The 17539-nt window shown below is 39.8% G+C and overlaps 1 protein-coding gene across 1 annotated transcript in view; it reads left to right on the forward strand.

Moving 5' to 3' along the window:
- Window positions 1-17539, forward strand: part of LOC144597663 (glycogen phosphorylase, brain form-like) — a 60205-nt gene that overhangs the window by 17456 nt on the left and 25210 nt on the right. Inside the window, exons 5-11 of the mRNA XM_078407186.1 lie at window positions 1064-1195; window positions 2418-2529; window positions 4679-4761; window positions 8303-8446; window positions 11374-11466; window positions 11931-12077; window positions 15979-16142. Coding sequence (XP_078263312.1) covers window positions 1064-1195; window positions 2418-2529; window positions 4679-4761; window positions 8303-8446; window positions 11374-11466; window positions 11931-12077; window positions 15979-16142 — 875 coding nt within the window. The remainder of the gene's footprint in view (window positions 1-1063; window positions 1196-2417; window positions 2530-4678; window positions 4762-8302; window positions 8447-11373; window positions 11467-11930; window positions 12078-15978; window positions 16143-17539) is intronic.

Consider the following 17539-nt stretch of genomic DNA (forward strand, 5'->3'; position numbering starts at 1 on the left):
GGATAGCCTGTTGTCTCACTGGTACCGGTACTGGGGTCAAGGATGCTCAGATGATCACAGAACAGTCTGTGAGGAGCTAAGCCAGAGGCTATGGTCCATATTGGTACCAATGACATGGGTAGGAAAGGCAATTAAATCCTACCAAAAGACTTTAGGGAGTCAGATAATAGGTTAAAAATAAACAGGCCTCCAGGGTTGTGTTCTCAGATTACTACCCATACCACCTTCTAGTCAGGGAAGAAGTATAAGGGTAGCCCATTTGAATATGGCTAAGGAGTTGGTGCAGGAGAAAGGGCTTCAGATATATGGATCATTGGGCTCTCTTCCAGGCAGATAGGCCTGAACGAGAAGGAAGGGTTGCGCCTGAACTGGAGGGAAACCAACATTGGGGAGGTTTGCTGGTGCTACTCGGAAGGGCTTAAACTAGAATGGTGAGAAGATGGGAACCAGAATAGCATGTCAGTAAATGCAAGAAATGATGGGAAGGTGGAAATTATGACCAGAAAGTCTCAAAGGAAGGGCAGACAGGGAGAGGTTAATGAATATGGTGAAACTGATGGGTTGAAGTGTTTTTTTTCCAATGCAAGGGATATCATGGGTAAAGTGGATTAACTTAGTATCAGTATTTGGAACTATGTGCTTGGTTGTGAGAGGGACTAGATTGGCAGTTTCACCATTTCAGATGTGATAAAGGAGGTGGAGTTGCATTACAAATCAGAAAGAATGTCACTCAGAGAGGACAAACTGGAGAGTTTATCCCCTGAGCTCAAAAATAAGAAAGGTGCAATTGAAGAGGTGACAAAGGTGATTGATAAGACAGGGCAGTTGATGTTGTCGACGGATTTTAGTAAGGTGTATGATATAGTCCCCAATGATAGTCTGATCGAGAAGATTAAGATGCCTGGGCTTCGCACTGACTTGATGTTTGGACTGAGAACTGACTTACCCATAGAACATAGTGGATAGTAGAGGAAGGGTATTTAAAAGCAAGTCTTGGTGCAGAATGTGATTACTTAAGTAAGGAAAAATAAATAATCGTGGGCTTCATACTTCATGTTTTTAGATGGAGGAAGCTGATGAATGGCTGCGATATGGCAACCCTTGGGAGAAAGCTCGGCCTGAGTACGTAATACCTATTTGCTTCTATGGTCATGTACATCATTCCAAAAATGAAGCCAAATGGGTGGATGCAGAGGTAGAATTTGTTTTTCTTTATGTTGGTCATGTTTGGTATTTTTGCATTGTGTTTAGAACCTGAAATAAAACATATAATCTAACTATAATGTAGGTAATTGTATTGACCTATATTCCGGTTGTCTTTTATAAATTGGGATATTTGTTGGTTACAAACTTTAACGAGGCAATCAAAAAGCAAGAGACAGCAGATGCTGAAAATCTGAAGTAATAGCCAGAACATTTTATAAAAACCACAGGACAGGCACAGAGGTAGAGTTGCTGCCTTACAGCGCCAGAGACCTGGGTTCGACCCCGACTACGGGTGCTGTCTGTACGGAGTTTGTACCTTCTCGCCATGATTGCTTGTTTTTTTCCCGAGATTTTCAGTTTCCTCCCACATCCCAAAGATGTACAGGTTTGCAGGTAAATTGGCTTGGTATAAATGTGAAATTGTCCCTAGTGTGTGTAGGATAGTGTTAAGGTGAGGGGATCACGGGTCGGTAGGCCGAGAGGCCTGTTTCCACGCTGTATCTCAACTAAAAACTAGACAAGACAGGAGAAAACATTTCAGATTTAGGAAAATGTAAGAAACGTGGAAGTAGTGATTGTTTGCTGTTTCTGAAACTACAGATTTTGAAGTGTTTTATTTCTTCTAAATAATTGGAGTTTTCTAAACTAATTATTTCTTATTTCCTGACTAGCAGGGAAAGCCAAATTTAGTTTAGTTTAGAGGTACAGCAAAGAAACAGGCTCCAGCCCAACGAGTCCATGCTGACCATTGATTGCCCCTTCATACCCTGCATGCTCCCTTCATACTAGGGGCAATTTAGAGGCCAATTATCCCACAAGCTCATGTTTTTAGGATGTGGAAGGAAACAGAAGACCCGAAGGAAACCTACCTGGTCACAGGGAGATCATGCAGACTCCAAATAGACAGCAACTGAGGTCAGGATCGAACCGGAATCTCTGCTATGAGGCAGCAGCACTAACAGCGGCAGCTTTGTGCTGCCTTCAGCTGACATATATTGCCATGCAACAATTAAGGGAAAGTGTGTTGGAGAATTAAGTGGAATAATTAGTCTGGAAAATCTGCTGGTGCAGCATTACTAAAAGTCCAAGGCATGCTTGATTAACTGACTGTTTATGTAATTCAAATATATGATTTTCATTTCAATTAGGGAGTAACACTCTCGATCTTTCATCAAAAATTTGTTTTTCTGTTTTGCTGAGAAAATCTGTAGATAGTTCTTGCCATACCATATGATACACCAATTCCAGGATATCTGAACAATACTGTGAATACTATGAGGCTGTGGTCTGCCAAAGCTCCAAATGACTTCAATTTGCAATACTGTAAGTTATTTATTGCAACAGACATTGATTCCACAGATCAAACTCTGAAAAATACCACTAAACATAAATGGTTAATAGATACATGGGCTGTATTTGGTTGTGCTGATGACTGGTGTAACAGACAATGAGACAAATTACCCATTTCCGTCCTTTAACCTTACATAAATTCAAAAAATATTTGCGTCATTTATTTGTTTTATAAACTGACAAAATGTCAGGCTTGTAAATCCAACATTTTAGCTCTAGAATGTATTATGTACAATTACACAAATATATATTTTCAAATATAGAATTTGGAGGATTTCAGGTAAATTATACTTATTATTACCACATAATTTATTCTCATGGATATGCTGATTCACAGCTCTGCCTTTAGTTATTTTGATTTATTCAGATTATGTAATACATTTTTTTGATCAATGTTTATTATGGGAAATAGAAGTGCATGGTGTAGGATAGATTGTATTGGTGTGGCGAGAGGGTAGGCTGGCTAACTGGAAAGAGATGGTAGGTAAATTAATCTTTAATTGGTTGGTAAGATGTAACAAATAGTGTGCCGCTAGATTGATGCTGAGGTTTCAACTTTTTAGAGTTTATCTGAATGACGATGAAGAACATGGGTATAGATGTTAAATTTGTTGATTCCACAACAATTGGAAGGATATGAGCATATAAGAAGGCTACGTAGAAATATAGATATGTAGGAAAATAACTGCAGATGCTGGGTTCAAATCAAAGGTATCACAAAATGCTGGAGTAACTCAGCAGGTCAGGCAGCATCTCAGGAGCGACGGGTGACGTTTTGGGTCGAGACCCTTCTTCAGACTGATGTCAGGGGAGGAGGGCGGGACAAAAAAATATAGATAAATGAATAGGCAAAATCTGGCAAATAAAGTCCAGTAAGATGCATTTTATCTACAATCTGAGTATTTTAAAATCCCACTGTTTGCACATCTGGCTCACCATGTGACTCATTTGAAACTCATTGGAGCCCTGGCTCTGGTGCTCCCTTGAAAGTTATATGAGCCACAGTTAAATTCAAGGGAGATGAGAAACTTGTGCGTGGGTGAGTCTCAAAGAAGCATAGGATCCAGGTGACCTTCAAGGGGCAGCACAGGATCCAGATGAGATTCAAGGGAGCTTTTGAACCAGTGTCCATGGGAACTTTGGAACCAGTGTCCAAGTGAGATTCAAGAAGGTATGGGAACCAGTGTCCAGATGAGTTTCAAGGGAGCTTTGTACCCACTGCCCAGGTGAAATTCAAAGGAGCATAGGAAACAGAGTAGGTGAGTTTCATGAGAGCATTGGAACCTAGTGCCCAGATAAGATTCATGGGAACGTGTGTCAAGTTGAGATTCAAAGGAATATGGGAACTAGTGTCCAGGTAAATCTCAAAGGAGCACAGGATCCAAGTGAGTTTTAAGGGAGCTTGGGAACTAGCACTCAGTTGAGATTGAAGGGAGCATGGGAGCCAGTGCCCAGGTGAGATTCAAGGGAGCACTGGAACTAGAGTTCAAATGAATTTCAAAGGAGTATAGGATCTAGGTCAGTTTCTAGGGAGCTTGGGGACCAGTGCTCGGGTGATATTCAAGGCTATGCACAAACTTGGGCCCTGTTGAGTTTTAAGGGAGTATGGTGAGTTCTTGAATTCACCCGATCCCAAAGTTGATATAAAGATGACTGGCCTTCAAGGCAAGACAGCATTTGAGAGAGTGTGCCATTGAAGAACCCTTGTAAAATTGATGTCAATGAGAAAGGGTGGAGTTATATGTAATGCAAAGGTCAATTTGTCATCATTTGGTTTCGGGCCCTCTAAGGCCTAATGCTCTTCAGAGCTCATTGCTGAGCTTCAAGTGTCCACAAGTACAGCAAACAATGCCTTCCAAATTTAGTGCGCATAAGCATGTGTATGCATCGACTATGGACTGCGACTCTAGGCGGTGGACATGACTTGGAATAATCAAATCCATTACTTATTCACTCAAGTACCATAAGTCACATCCATTTGTGCTGAGTGTAAAGCTGCCATTGGTGCATTCATGTTTACAATATTTGTTTTCCATTATTACTAACAACTGCTCTTTGGAATTGAATTGGAGTCGTTAATGCCATTGTACAGCATGTTAAATATTGTTTTCATTCTGACCAGTTAACGTTGGGGACTACATCCAAGCTGTGTTGGACAGAAATATTGCTGAAAATATTAGCAGAGTTCTCTACCCGAATGACAATGTAGGTAGTGAGAGCATTTTCTCGAGGCTTTTACATATTTATACAATGCCGACAACTACTAATGATTTTTGATTGCAACTTAAAATTAACTTCTCCATAGTGTGGACAAAAGAAAATTAATTTTGAAGTTCAATATCAATTGTTAAATTAGATTAGATATCTGTGTCAGCCAGCCTTTTCTCGAAGACTTGTAGGTTTGGATTTATGTATATTTACGGAATGACTTGTTTTGATTAGTTTCCTTCCTCGTCTTTATATTTTATACTCTGCTAAGCTCAGAGTTTTTCCAGCTTTCAGTTGGGTGTGTGGTATTGACTGCCTATAAAAGTGGGCTGCCCTTTTTCATTCAAGTACCCATTGTGTGCAAAATTAGAGCACATGGTATTGGGGTAGGGTATTGACATGGATAGAGAACTGGTTGGCAGACAGGAAGCAAAGAGTAGGAATTAACAGATCCTTTTCAGAATGGCAGTATAATGTGGATAAATGTGAGGTTATCCAATTTGGTGGCAAGAACAGGAAGGCAGATTATTATCTGAATGGTGTCAGATTAGGGAAAGGGGAGGTGCAACGAGACCTGGGCCTAATTGTACATCAGTCACTGAAAGTAAGCATGCAGGTCCAGCAGGCAGTGAAGAAAGCTAATGGCATGTTGGCCTTCATTGCGAGAGGATTTGAGTTTAGGAGCAAGGAGGTCCTACTGCAGTTGTACAGGGCCCTGGTGAGTCTGCACCTGTGTGCAATTTAGGTCTCCTAATTAGAGGAAGGACATTATTGCTATTGAGGAAGTGCAGCGTAGGTTCACCAGGTTAATTCCCGGGATGGCGGGACTGACAGATGATGAAAGAATGGGTCGACTGGGCTTGTATTCACTAAAGTTTAGATCTTATAGAAACATATAAAATTCTTAAAGGATTGGACAGGCTAGATGCAGGAAAAATGTTCCCGATGTTGGGGGAGTCCAGAACCAGAGGACACAGTTTAAGAATAAGGGATAGGCCATTTAAGACTGAGATGAGGAAAAACTTCTTCACCCAGAGAGTTGTGAATCTGTGGAATTCTCCGTCACGGAAGGCAGTGGAGGCCAATTCATTGGACGTTTTCAAGAGCGTTAGATTTAGCTCTTAGGGCTAACGGAATCAAGGGATATGGGGGAAAAAGCAAGAACGGTGTACTGATTTGAGATGATCAGCCACGATCGTATTGATTGGCAGTGCTGGCTGTAAGGGCCGAATACCTACCCCTGCACCTATTTTTTTTAAAATGTTTCTATTGCACTTCCAGCAGCTTGAACATTCTCAGAAATACTCAAATGTCTGCAAAATCAAGAAAATTAATTGATAATCGTAGATGAAAGTAAATATTACAGAATATGATATAGCAGTACCTTCATATATGAATTTAATTGGTAGTAGTTGAATGAGCCAAGGTATGTAGTTTATAGATACAAAAAACTGCAGGTGCTGGTTTACAAAAAAGACACAGTGCTGGAGTATCTTGGCATCTCTAGAGAACATGGATAGATGATATTTTGGTCAGGACCCTTCTTCAGACTGAGTTGCCCCATGGTAGTAAGTCAACCTTTACCAGAGTTTCGATCCCTGATGAAATTGGTAACATTGTGAATAGATTGAAGCTTTTCCTTTGGCTGCAATAATGCCGAGCTTCAAGGTAGATGTATTTGTTTGTAAAAGGTCTTTTACTCCACTCCTGTAGATAATTGCACAAGTTGCTTAGGACACATTTTTTAACGGATCATTTTGTGTTGCTTTATTAATGACCTTCTCTCATACTGATCTGATATTTTGGATAACATACAAGTTTGGGATGATAAGTAGCAGGTACCAGGCAGTGATTATTTCCACAGGACTCTGCCTCAATGATTTACCCTTGACATTCATCAGTTGTTAGTATGAATGAATGAATACTTTTTTTTCTGGGATTTACTATGGACCAGACAATTAGGTGGATTAGCCACATAAATTCTGTGTCTATAAAGGCAGGACAGAGTTTTTGTATTCTGTGACCAATGATTTGTATGTTGACTCACCACCAAAGCCTTTGAACCATTAACAAGGTATATTTAGATGTCTGCAGCTTAATCCATCAAGACAGCACTCCATTTGACTGGCTTCTCCTCTTAAATATTCCTTCCTTCCACAATTAACACATTAACAGTATCTCCCAAAACCCTCGCTATCCTCTTTGTAAGGCATGGGCAACAGGCAGATGGCAACACCTTCATAAGTCCCTCTGCATTTTGAAGTGGAAATGCATTGCTTTACTTTCATTGTTGCCGAGTCAAAACCCTGGAATTCGCTATTAAATGCACTGAGTATGTTCATAACGCCGATTCATCCTCATCTTCTCGAGACCAATAAATGTTGGATTTACCAACTGCATTTGCATCCATGAATTATAGGAGAAAAAAAATGTCAGTAAACAACTTACTGAGGACTTTGTTGGATAGACAGTAAGGCAGAGCTTGATGCATGTACTTTCTTTATTTCCTAACACTGAAAACTCACTAAGTAAAGGGAAACCATTGTGCTTGATCCCATTGGTCACTTGGTCAATCGGTATTTGGAAATGCCAGCTATTTATTGCACATAGAACAATACTGCTCAAATCATACAAGATTGGCTCTTGATTTTAACCACATGATGAACAAGAAATGTTAGGGGAAAAGATGCCTGAAACGGGGCAAAAGGAAAGCTGGAGAATGAGTGTCACATCCATTCTTTCTCCTTTTATGCACTGTTATTTATTGGCATAATTCCACTATTATAACCACCAAATGACAAACAACTCTTATCTCCTATTATATACTTTCCCTATTCAAGCTGCATGTTGATAATTTAAAAACCCACACATTGGAAGCCTGAGTTAAGAATAGAAAATGTTGTAAACATTCTGCACGTTAGGCAGCATCGGTGGAAAGAGAAGCATTTAGGTCAAAGGTTCTGGTGAAGGTCCTTTTTCCATAGATGCTGATTTAATCCTTGGCTCTATTTTCCCTTGGTTGACTTGATTTGTGAATTTTAACTCATTGTTGGTAATGACAAACATGGTTGTGAAAATGCAAACTGATTTGTACTTACCATGTCAAGCTCCAGTTCTCTTTTCTAGCACCTTTCTCAGTACTTAATTAAACATGTTGAAATGCTCATTGCAGTTTTTATCCTCTGCCTCTTTTGACTATGTGACTTAATTACAGCTCTTCATTCTGCTTTATTGTACAGTAATGTTGGAGAGGTGTGGGACAGGGCATTGGTTTTCTAAAGCTATGAAGTTTCCAACTTCTTGAGTTCTCATTGCACAAACTAATCCTTCATTAGTGTAGGATGGAACTGCAGATGCTGGTTTAAACTGAAGATAGACACAAAAAGCTTGAATAACTCAATGGAACAGGCAGCATTTATAAGGGCAGTGAAGGAAAATATGTTAATGATTTTAAAGGCTATTGAAATGTTGCTGAAAATGGTGACGATGGATTAGATAAATGTTTCATTTTACTCAAATGATCCTGTTTTGTTTTTAGTTTTTTGAGGGGAAAGAGTTGAGACTAAAGCAGGAGTATTTTGTTGTGGCTGCCTCTCTCCAAGATATTATTCGTCGTTTCAAGGCTTCGAAGTTTGGTTGTAAAGATAATATTCGAATTTGTTATGACACATTCGCTGACAAGGTAAGTTTTTGGTAACTCAAAAAACTGTTTATTGTTCAGATAGAAACCAGTTGATGGAATGAATTACAGCCAAGTGCAGCACAGAAATAGGCCCTTTGAACCAATATGTCCATGCCAAGTGCCAAAAGTAATCAATATTATTCATTTCAAATTGATCAGATGCAATGTAAAGTGAAAATGGTTGAGGGTTGTTCATTACTTCGTGAGCACATTTTCAAAGCACAAAGATATGTATTACACTGGTGTCAAGTGTCAAATTGGATGACTCCAAGTGGCAGATTTATAATCTGCCACTTGGCACTTTATTCTGTTTTAAAACTGTTTCTAATTTTGTTTCACTGGGTGGTCTAAATTTATACTGATTAGCTTATTAATTTATTGCATCGTATGGAAGTTGCATTCCCAATTCCTGTACAATGACAATAAAGATATATTGTATTGTATTGTATAATTCTACATTAGCCTAATGGACCATTTCAAACATTGCTAGTGTCATTCAAGGTATATGACATTTATTTTGGTTCCAGTTGACATGCATGTTACCCCAACCTCAAATGAACTTTGTTTATTTTCTCCATTTGGAAGAGTAGCCACTATTCCGGAATTAGCCCCCTTTAAACAGACATGATATAAAGAATGTAACTGCTTTGCCTTATGTGAATAGGGCATTAGGATTGGGGAGAAGATAAGAACTTTAAAAAGAAAAAAGATTTTCAACCCTGTATTTAGGCTGACTGCACCCAATCAGGTTCAGTTCCATGGATATATTTACATAGCTTTGGTTTGTGCCTCCAATGAGGATTTTGTCCTGAAATGGCATCCAATGGCTGGCTGCACAGACCAGTAACTGCAGAGCAGTGATGCACAATCTCAACACTACCCTCAAACTATTTCAAGCAGAGGATCAGTTTCTCTGACATGTCTGAACACCAGTGTCCCAAGAAGCAATGTTATGACAGATGATGGCAGGCAGCGGTAATCTCGTCACTTGAGGACCTGCTGCCCACTTAGCTTGGTAACTACATTTGACCAGCAGGTGTCAAATTTTACCATGTCTCCAAGTTGTTTTAATCTGACGGATACATTTTGTTGGATGACCAAGAGGGAAAGATCAATGTAGGCAGTGCATTTGGTGAAAAGTGAGAGGGAAAAATGGATAAATAGGGATTTGAGGAGATGGGTGGAAAGGCAAGAAGGGATGCACTGACAGGGTGAGTGGAAGTATTTTTAATGTTGGACTTTGCTGTAAATTGCATTGTTCATCACTGTTTATTATCCGGTATTCATGCTTGAAAAGGTGGTACTGAGCCATCTTCTTGATCCACTAGTTTTGACATGCTGAAGGTTCTCCAACAGTGCTGTTTGGTGAGAGTACTGGAACAGTTTCAATCAATCATTCTTTGTGGTAGTTGTGTCAAGTTCCATAATGTTCAAGGGAGCATGTATCTGCAGTGATTTATGTAGAAGAGCTGCTACAAATTATGGGACACCTAGCAACAAAGATAGAAAACTGCTGGCTTTAAAATATGAAGTTGAGTTACAGAGACCAATAGATCAATGAAACAATGAGAACCATTCAAGTCAAATCTCCTTGTCACTCTGTGGTTGGGATTGCTTTGTTTTTTTGTTAATTATAAAGATAGGTTATGGGTAACACCTCAGCAACAATTTCTGAGAGTAAATGCGGAGTTGATTGCTGCATACCGGATAAAATTGTCAGATGTGCATCTGACAGTCTGTAGATGTCTAATATGCAAAAGTAAACTGCCATTCCTCCCATTTTATCCTTTAGAACAGTACTGGAGAAGTAAATGAAATAGACGAGAGACATTCAGGGTCACATACTGACTTGTGCAAATGGATCCACTGTCCAGGTCTAATACTTTTCCGAATGAACGTTTTAAGTCAGAAAATTGATGAGTTAATCTATTTTCTTCTTCAGTTACTGAAACCTTTCCAATGTTAAAAATCTTTGGGAAATGATTAATTACATTCTTCGAACCATTGCTTAATATTGAGAACCAGCAGACATTTATGTTGTGATCAACATTTGTTGGGTGACACAGTACAGATGGTATTCTTAAACTTTTCATCTCCTGTAAATATTAACTTTTTTTTTTTGGTACCATATAACTGTGCTAATTGCTTACAGGTAGCTTGTGCTGTTACTTAGGAAAGGTGATCACATCAAGTACTGTAGAGGAAGTTAGGTGTAGTAAGAAGTTCCTCAATCAAAATGGAGAAAGAAACATTGGGTTATTGTTTGTAAACTGGAAGCTTTTTAAGCAGATCGGGATTGGGAAAAGAGGATCAAATACAAATAATTTTGTATCTGGTCTGAAGGCAGAAGGTGATAATATAACAAGAAATGGTATGGGTCAAACAGAAATAAGTGAAAAAGATTACACAAACAAAATGTCTTCCAAAACACAAAATTCTACCTGTTCAACAGGTACTGGTAGAATTTCTCATGTCAGATTTCCTGCATTGCAATATTTTGCTATTGTAGGTGTGGCTGGAAATAATTGAAATAGTAGAATGGGAGGAAAGCATGGAAAATATAGGTAATGTAATGAAAGACAAGTGGACATCAAGTGCACAGGATAATAGCAATGAATTACTGGTGATCCTCATTCCAGGCACATAGCCATACCTCACTCTTTCCTACTTTCTCTGTTTCATCCGTTGTACTCTATTGGACTGTTGAAATGAATAAAGTGAGAGGAATGCAAACCTCTGTTCCACTTAATGTTGCCAGAAAATACAGTATTTTGTTAGTGAGGTATTATTCCTAAGCCATAATTAATCTTTCTGAATTGATTTGATGTGTATTGTATACGGACAACAAAGCTTTTGGCGTTGCTGGATGTGAAGGGGTAGCAAACAATTTAATGTTATATTTCTGATTTGCTTTATATTATTTGCAGGTGGCAATCCAGCTGAATGATACCCATCCTGCCTTGGCGATTCCTGAGTTAATGAGGATTCTAGTGGACATCGAGAAGCTTAATTGGGATCAGGTTAGACCGAGCAAACAAGACAGGGTTACATTGAATGTTAATAGTTCCAAAATGCAAGACCAGTGGTCATAAAGGAACTTTAAGCAATGTGTTAAAATCAGTTTGTTTCCAACAAGAAAGTTTCTATAGTTATACCAGTTCTTTGATGGCTTACATGGTAGTTGACCATGAGTCTTATCTTAACCAGGTTACTTTAATTGGACAGTGCCCCAGGCTAAAAAAGATGAGGGTCTCGGCACTCAACTCAATTTTCAATCAATCTAGTTCCTTCGCATAATAATACTTGTGATTTGACCCATTTTAGTAGCCTAAAATGAAAATGGCAAGATGATCATTGGTTCAAATTGGGAAGAAAAGATATGGTGAAAAAACTTTGAATGCTGTAACTCTTGCTGAATTTGCAGTATGAATTCATGGATTAAGATGTAAAATCAATATAGCAAAACATTTTTTTCATTTTTCAGGCTTGGACTATTACCAAGAATACATTTGCATACACCAATCACACAGTTTTGCCCGAGGCCCTTGAACGGTGGCCTGTGCAGCTCTTTGAGAAACTCTTGCCCAGACATCTGGAGATTATTTACGAGATTAACCAAAGGCATCTAGAGGTAAGTGTATGATTCTACAAATATGCTACAAGTTTTCCACTCATGTGGCAGGGAAAATGGGGAATAATGCAGCGTAATGGATCGCACAGTGTGATTCATTAAATCACTGATGCTGGAGACTTTGCCCTTATATTCTGGCAATGATAAACGGTAATAATGTAAATTAAACGTCTTTCCACAGATGCATCTTGACCTGCTGATTACTCCCAATATTTTGTCATTTTTTAAATTTTGCTTTTTATATGGGGCTTGATAGGAAATTGCATGCTCATGGTTGAAGGCAGTGGTGAACAATCATCTTAATCTTCAATCCTTTGTGTATATTAGGCCTCTAGTTTTTAGCTTGGTAAGGAGTCAGGATTTTTTGTCAAGATCTGATGAAAGAGCTAAAAACAGAAAATGCTGATATTTGACACCATCTGGAGAGAGAAAGAAATGTTTTCACTCGATTTTTCAGCCGAAAAGGTGTGACTTGAAACATTAACTCCAATTCTCTTTCCACGGATTATGTTTTGATTTGCTGAACTTCTGCAACATCTGTTGGGATTTCAGATTTTCAGCATTTGGAATATGCAAGTTTTTGTTGCTGTTAATTTACAGCAACATAAGTGTATAATCTGGAGACAGATTCCAATCTCAGTGGTAGAGTAACAGGGTTGAGAAATGCTCTCAATTCACAAGGAAGGACCAATTGTTATTTAAAGCAGTCATATTAGTTGTTGGTTTGACAGGTAGATTGTGCTTTCTACATTTTGCTCTAAAGTTGGGGACTCCAGGTGATGAAGGGTATTGACTATTGCTTCTGTGCTAGCATGTTGTTCCCAGACTTGGTTTCACTTCTCTTGCAGCATGTCTGAGAGTGAACAGCAGGTATACAAAAGCTGCTGGACAAGGGAGATGAAAGACCAAGTGAAAGTGTTTCAATAGTTGGCCATATCTGCCCAGGGTATTCTTGGAGCAATTCTCCCAACTGGCTCTGAGCACAGAATGGTGTAAGACCTCAAAACGTCAGCAAGGACATCTTTACTGAAAATCAAGGCCGAGCAGATGCTGGGAATCTGAAAGGAAAACAGTGTTGGAAACACTCTGCAGGTCAGCAGCATCTGTGGAAGTGGAAGGGTCTGATGAAGTGTCTTCGTCTTGAAATGTTAACTTTGTCCTTTTCGTAAATGGCGGCCTGATTTGCTGTTTACACGTCATTGCTGATATTTAACAACTACGCCATTGCAACTGCAGAGCAGGCATCATATTCCCAAAAACTAAAGGTTACAATGAGCAATTATTTTTTTGTATCAATTAGACAGAAGTCATTTAAAACCATCTCTTTGACATCACGTTGCACAATTACTTATTCAGTGAGAGCTGATTAATTTCATTAGCAGGGCTTGGAGCGTGTATCTCTGTAGTTTGCAGGCTTTCTTTCCAATTATTTAATTTTTGATTGGTTGTACATGTCACTTTGTGGCCCGATGCAGAAATGCATCATAACTGAATGATTCCATTCCATTGTATGTAGGTTAATTGGCTGGGTAAATGTAAAAATTGTCCTTAGTGGGTGTAGGATAGTGTTAATGTACGGGGATCGCTGGGCGGCGCGGACTTGGTGGGCCGAAAAGGCCTGTTTCCGGCTGTATATATATGATATGATATGATATTAATACCAATTCATTGTCAGCTCAGCAGCCTATTATACGCTGCCAACATTGTGGATGACAGGAGAGTTTAGATGCCAGAAGAGGTGGAAGTGCAAGATAACCAAAGTCAAGAGGAGGCCTAAATGCAGGAATAATTATTTGAAATAATTGAAGGAATACAGGAGATCCCACATGGAAGGCTGGTCCAAAAGATTTGAGGCCTTGGAAACCAAGGCAAATTGTCAAATTGGATTTAAAATATACCTGACAAAAGGAGACCTAGTACGAAGCTTGAGACCAGCGATGCACCACATGGATCAGAGATTGGACACTTGCTGTCTGTTATATATTAGTATTGGTTTATTGATGTCAGGTATACTGAGATGTAGTGAAAAAACCTATGTTATCCTGGCAGATCATACTATACACAAGTACAATCAAGACATATATAAGTACAGCAGATAGTGAAAAGGGAAAAATACTAGAGTTCAGAACATAGTGTTACAGCATAATCACATTACAGATGCAGAAAAAAAAATCATGGTCCGCAATGAGGTAGGTTGGGAGATCAGGACTTCACCCTAGCTTATGGGAGGAACATAGAACCACACAAGAACAGGCCGTTCTGCCCACAATATCTTTGCCGAACATGATTCCAAGACTAGCTCTTACCTGCCTGCACATAAGTTATATCCCTCCGTATCCATGTGCCTATCCAAAAGTCTCTTAATTGCCACTTTTCTATGTGCCTCCACCACTATCCCTGACAGCCCGTTCCAGGCACTCACGGGCGGTCATGGTGGCGCATTGGTAGAGTTACTGCCTTTGCAGCGAATGCAGCGCCGGAGACTTTGGTTTGATCCCGACTACAGGTGCTGTCGGTACGGAGTTTGTACGTTCTCCCCATGACCTGTGTGGATTTTCTCCGAGATCCTCCATTTCCTCCCACATTCCAAAGAGGTACAGGCTTGTAGGTAAATTGACTTGGTAAATGTAAAAATTGTTCCCAGTGTGTGTAGGGTAATGGTAATAAGCGAGGATTGCTGGTCGGCGTGGGCCCTTAAATGTCGGCCCCTCTCAACGTAACCGAACCAGGGGCCAAAGTTTAAGAATATGGGGTAGACAATAGACAATAGGTGCAGGAGGAGGCCATTCGGCCCTTCGAGCCAGCACCGCCATTCAATGTGATCATGGCTGATCATTCTCAATCAGTACCCCATTCCTGCCTTCTCCCCATACCCCCTGACTCCGCTATCCTTAAGAGCTCTATCCAGCTCTCTCTTGAATGCATTCAGAGAATTGGCCTCCACTGCCTTCTGAGGCAGAGAATTCCACAGATTCACAACTCTCTGCTGGAAGGACTGAATGGCCTTCTCCTGCACCTATTGTCCAAAACTATGACTGTTCAGTGGTGTGATAACACAAGGAATAAGGTGTTTCTGACCCTGGTGGCATGTGGTTTCAAGCTTTTGTATATTAATGTAGATGTGAATATAGTGAGTATGATTTGTTAATTTACAAATTATCCAAAATTAGTATACAAGTCCAAAGATCCCTTAGGGTAAGGGCAAAGACAGATAAAATGGTGAAGAATACATATGGTATGCTTCATTCGCTGGGGCATACAACATAAGTGCAGGGATTTATTTTCACAAAATGCTGGAGTAACTCAGCAGGTCAGCATCTGCAGTTATTTTCTTACACATAGGTGCAGGGAGATCAATGAACAAATTTAAAAACATTGAGGTCACGTCTGGAACATTATGTTTCTATGATGTAGAAAGAACATGATTGCACTCAAGAAGGTGCGGAGCAGTTTCACGGGGATTGAAGTTTCATTCAGCACGAGAGACTGAATAGGCCAGATTTGTTTTCCTTGGAGCAAAGGAGATGGAAGGACCTGGTAGAAATACACACAAATGTGTAGAGAATAAATGTTTTCCCAGGGCAGAGCTGTTGAAGACAAGAGGATGTACATTTTGGTGGTGATTAAGAGATTTGAAGGGGATCTGAGGCAAATCTTTTTGAACCAGAGGATGGTTGAAACCTGGAACACACTGCCTATGAAGCAGTAGGCACTTATACTCCCAAAATATTTAAGCAACATCTGGACACACAATTGCCAGGGCATGGCAGGCTACAAGGTATTGATGGCCAGAATAGGCATGGTGAATGGAAGGGCATATTTCTGTGCGGTATGACTCTATTGATTGTATGAGATTACATAACAGAATTCTCTTTCCAGCTATTTAAAATGTCTTCCACAGAATATCAAAAGTCTATATCCTGGTGATGAACAGCGTTTAAAGCGAATGAGTCTAATAGAAGAGAGTGAGGAAAAGAAGATAAATATGGCACATCTCTGCATTGTGGGTTCACATTCAGTGAATGGCGTAGCCAAGATCCATTCCACAATCATCAAAGATCGGGTGTAAGGATATTCTTGAATAATTTTTACATATACTGAAAACTATCAATAATACTTCATATGTAGGAAAGAACTGCAGATGCTGGTTTAAATCAAAGGTAGATACCAAATGCTGGAGTAACTCAGTGGGACAGGCAGCATTTCTGGAAAGAAGGAATGGGTGACGTTTCGGGTTGAGACCTTCAGACTCAGAAGTAATACTACAAAAGTCATAGGAACAGAATTGGGTAATTCAGCCCATCGAGTCTACTCCGCGTATATGATACTCGTACTTGATATATCAAGTCTCTCAAAATAAATGCTTGCATTGCATTTGCCTTCCTTACATAGAAAATAGGTGCAGGAGTAGGCCATTCGGCCCTTCGAGCCTGCACCGCCATTCAATATGATCATGGCTGATCATCCAGCTCAGTATCCCGTACCTGCCTTCTCTCCATACCCCCTGATCCCTTTAGCCACAAGGGCCACATCTAACTCCCTCTTAAATATAGCCAATGAACTGGTGATTCAACTTGCTACTGATTCAACTTGCAAATTAACATTTTGGTTGAAGGGCCTTTATCAATTTGTAGGTAATTGTCTTTATTTGGAAGATACTGTTGACATACCATTCTTACATTGCTAAAAATGTTAGCAAAAAGAGGCAGGACTTTAAAAAAGCGTGGGAATTATTAGGCTGTTGAATTACTTCAAATACCTAGATTACCATCTTAGAAATGTACAATGGAGCAAGCATTGCATTGTTCAAAACAGTCCAGTCAACGAATATCCCCCGTGAAATCCAAAATATTCTAGATGCAAGAAATCCAAAATAAAAAGGAAATTGCTGGAAACCCTCAGTAGGTTAGGCTACACCTGTGGACAGAGTTAATGTTTCATTTAATGATCTTGCATCCGAATTGGAACAAGTTAGAGAAGGCCTTACATTTCCAGGGTTTTGTTTTATTTGAAGTCCCACAGGTAAGTATTTATTTAATTATGGGAGGCAAGAATATCTCTGTGGCCCATAAATGTACCACTTTTACTGATGCCAGGTTGGTTTGCTCTCCATGGTCTTGTCTGTTTTCCACTCTCTCTTGGGTCTACTGGTGGAGCAACAGGTGCCCCACCTTTATTTTTATCTGCTACATCTATTTCTGGAAGTTTTGTTTATATTTCTGTAGCTGACTAATTAGATTCAGTGTCAGTGAGGCAGCTGATTGATGTGATCCATTAGTAATTTAACAGTGAAGCAGGGCAGCACAGTGGCACAGCGGTAGAGTTGCTGCCTTTCAGTGCTTGCAGCGTCGGAGACCTGAGTTCGATCCCAACTACGGACGCTGTCTGTACAGAGTTTGTATGTTCTCCCCGTGACCATGTGGGTTTTCTCCGAGATCTTCAGTTTCCTTCCACACACCAAA

Source organism: Rhinoraja longicauda, chromosome 10 (assembly GCF_053455715.1).
Source record: "Rhinoraja longicauda isolate Sanriku21f chromosome 10, sRhiLon1.1, whole genome shotgun sequence".
Taxonomy (NCBI): Eukaryota; Metazoa; Chordata; class Chondrichthyes; order Rajiformes; family Arhynchobatidae; genus Rhinoraja; species Rhinoraja longicauda.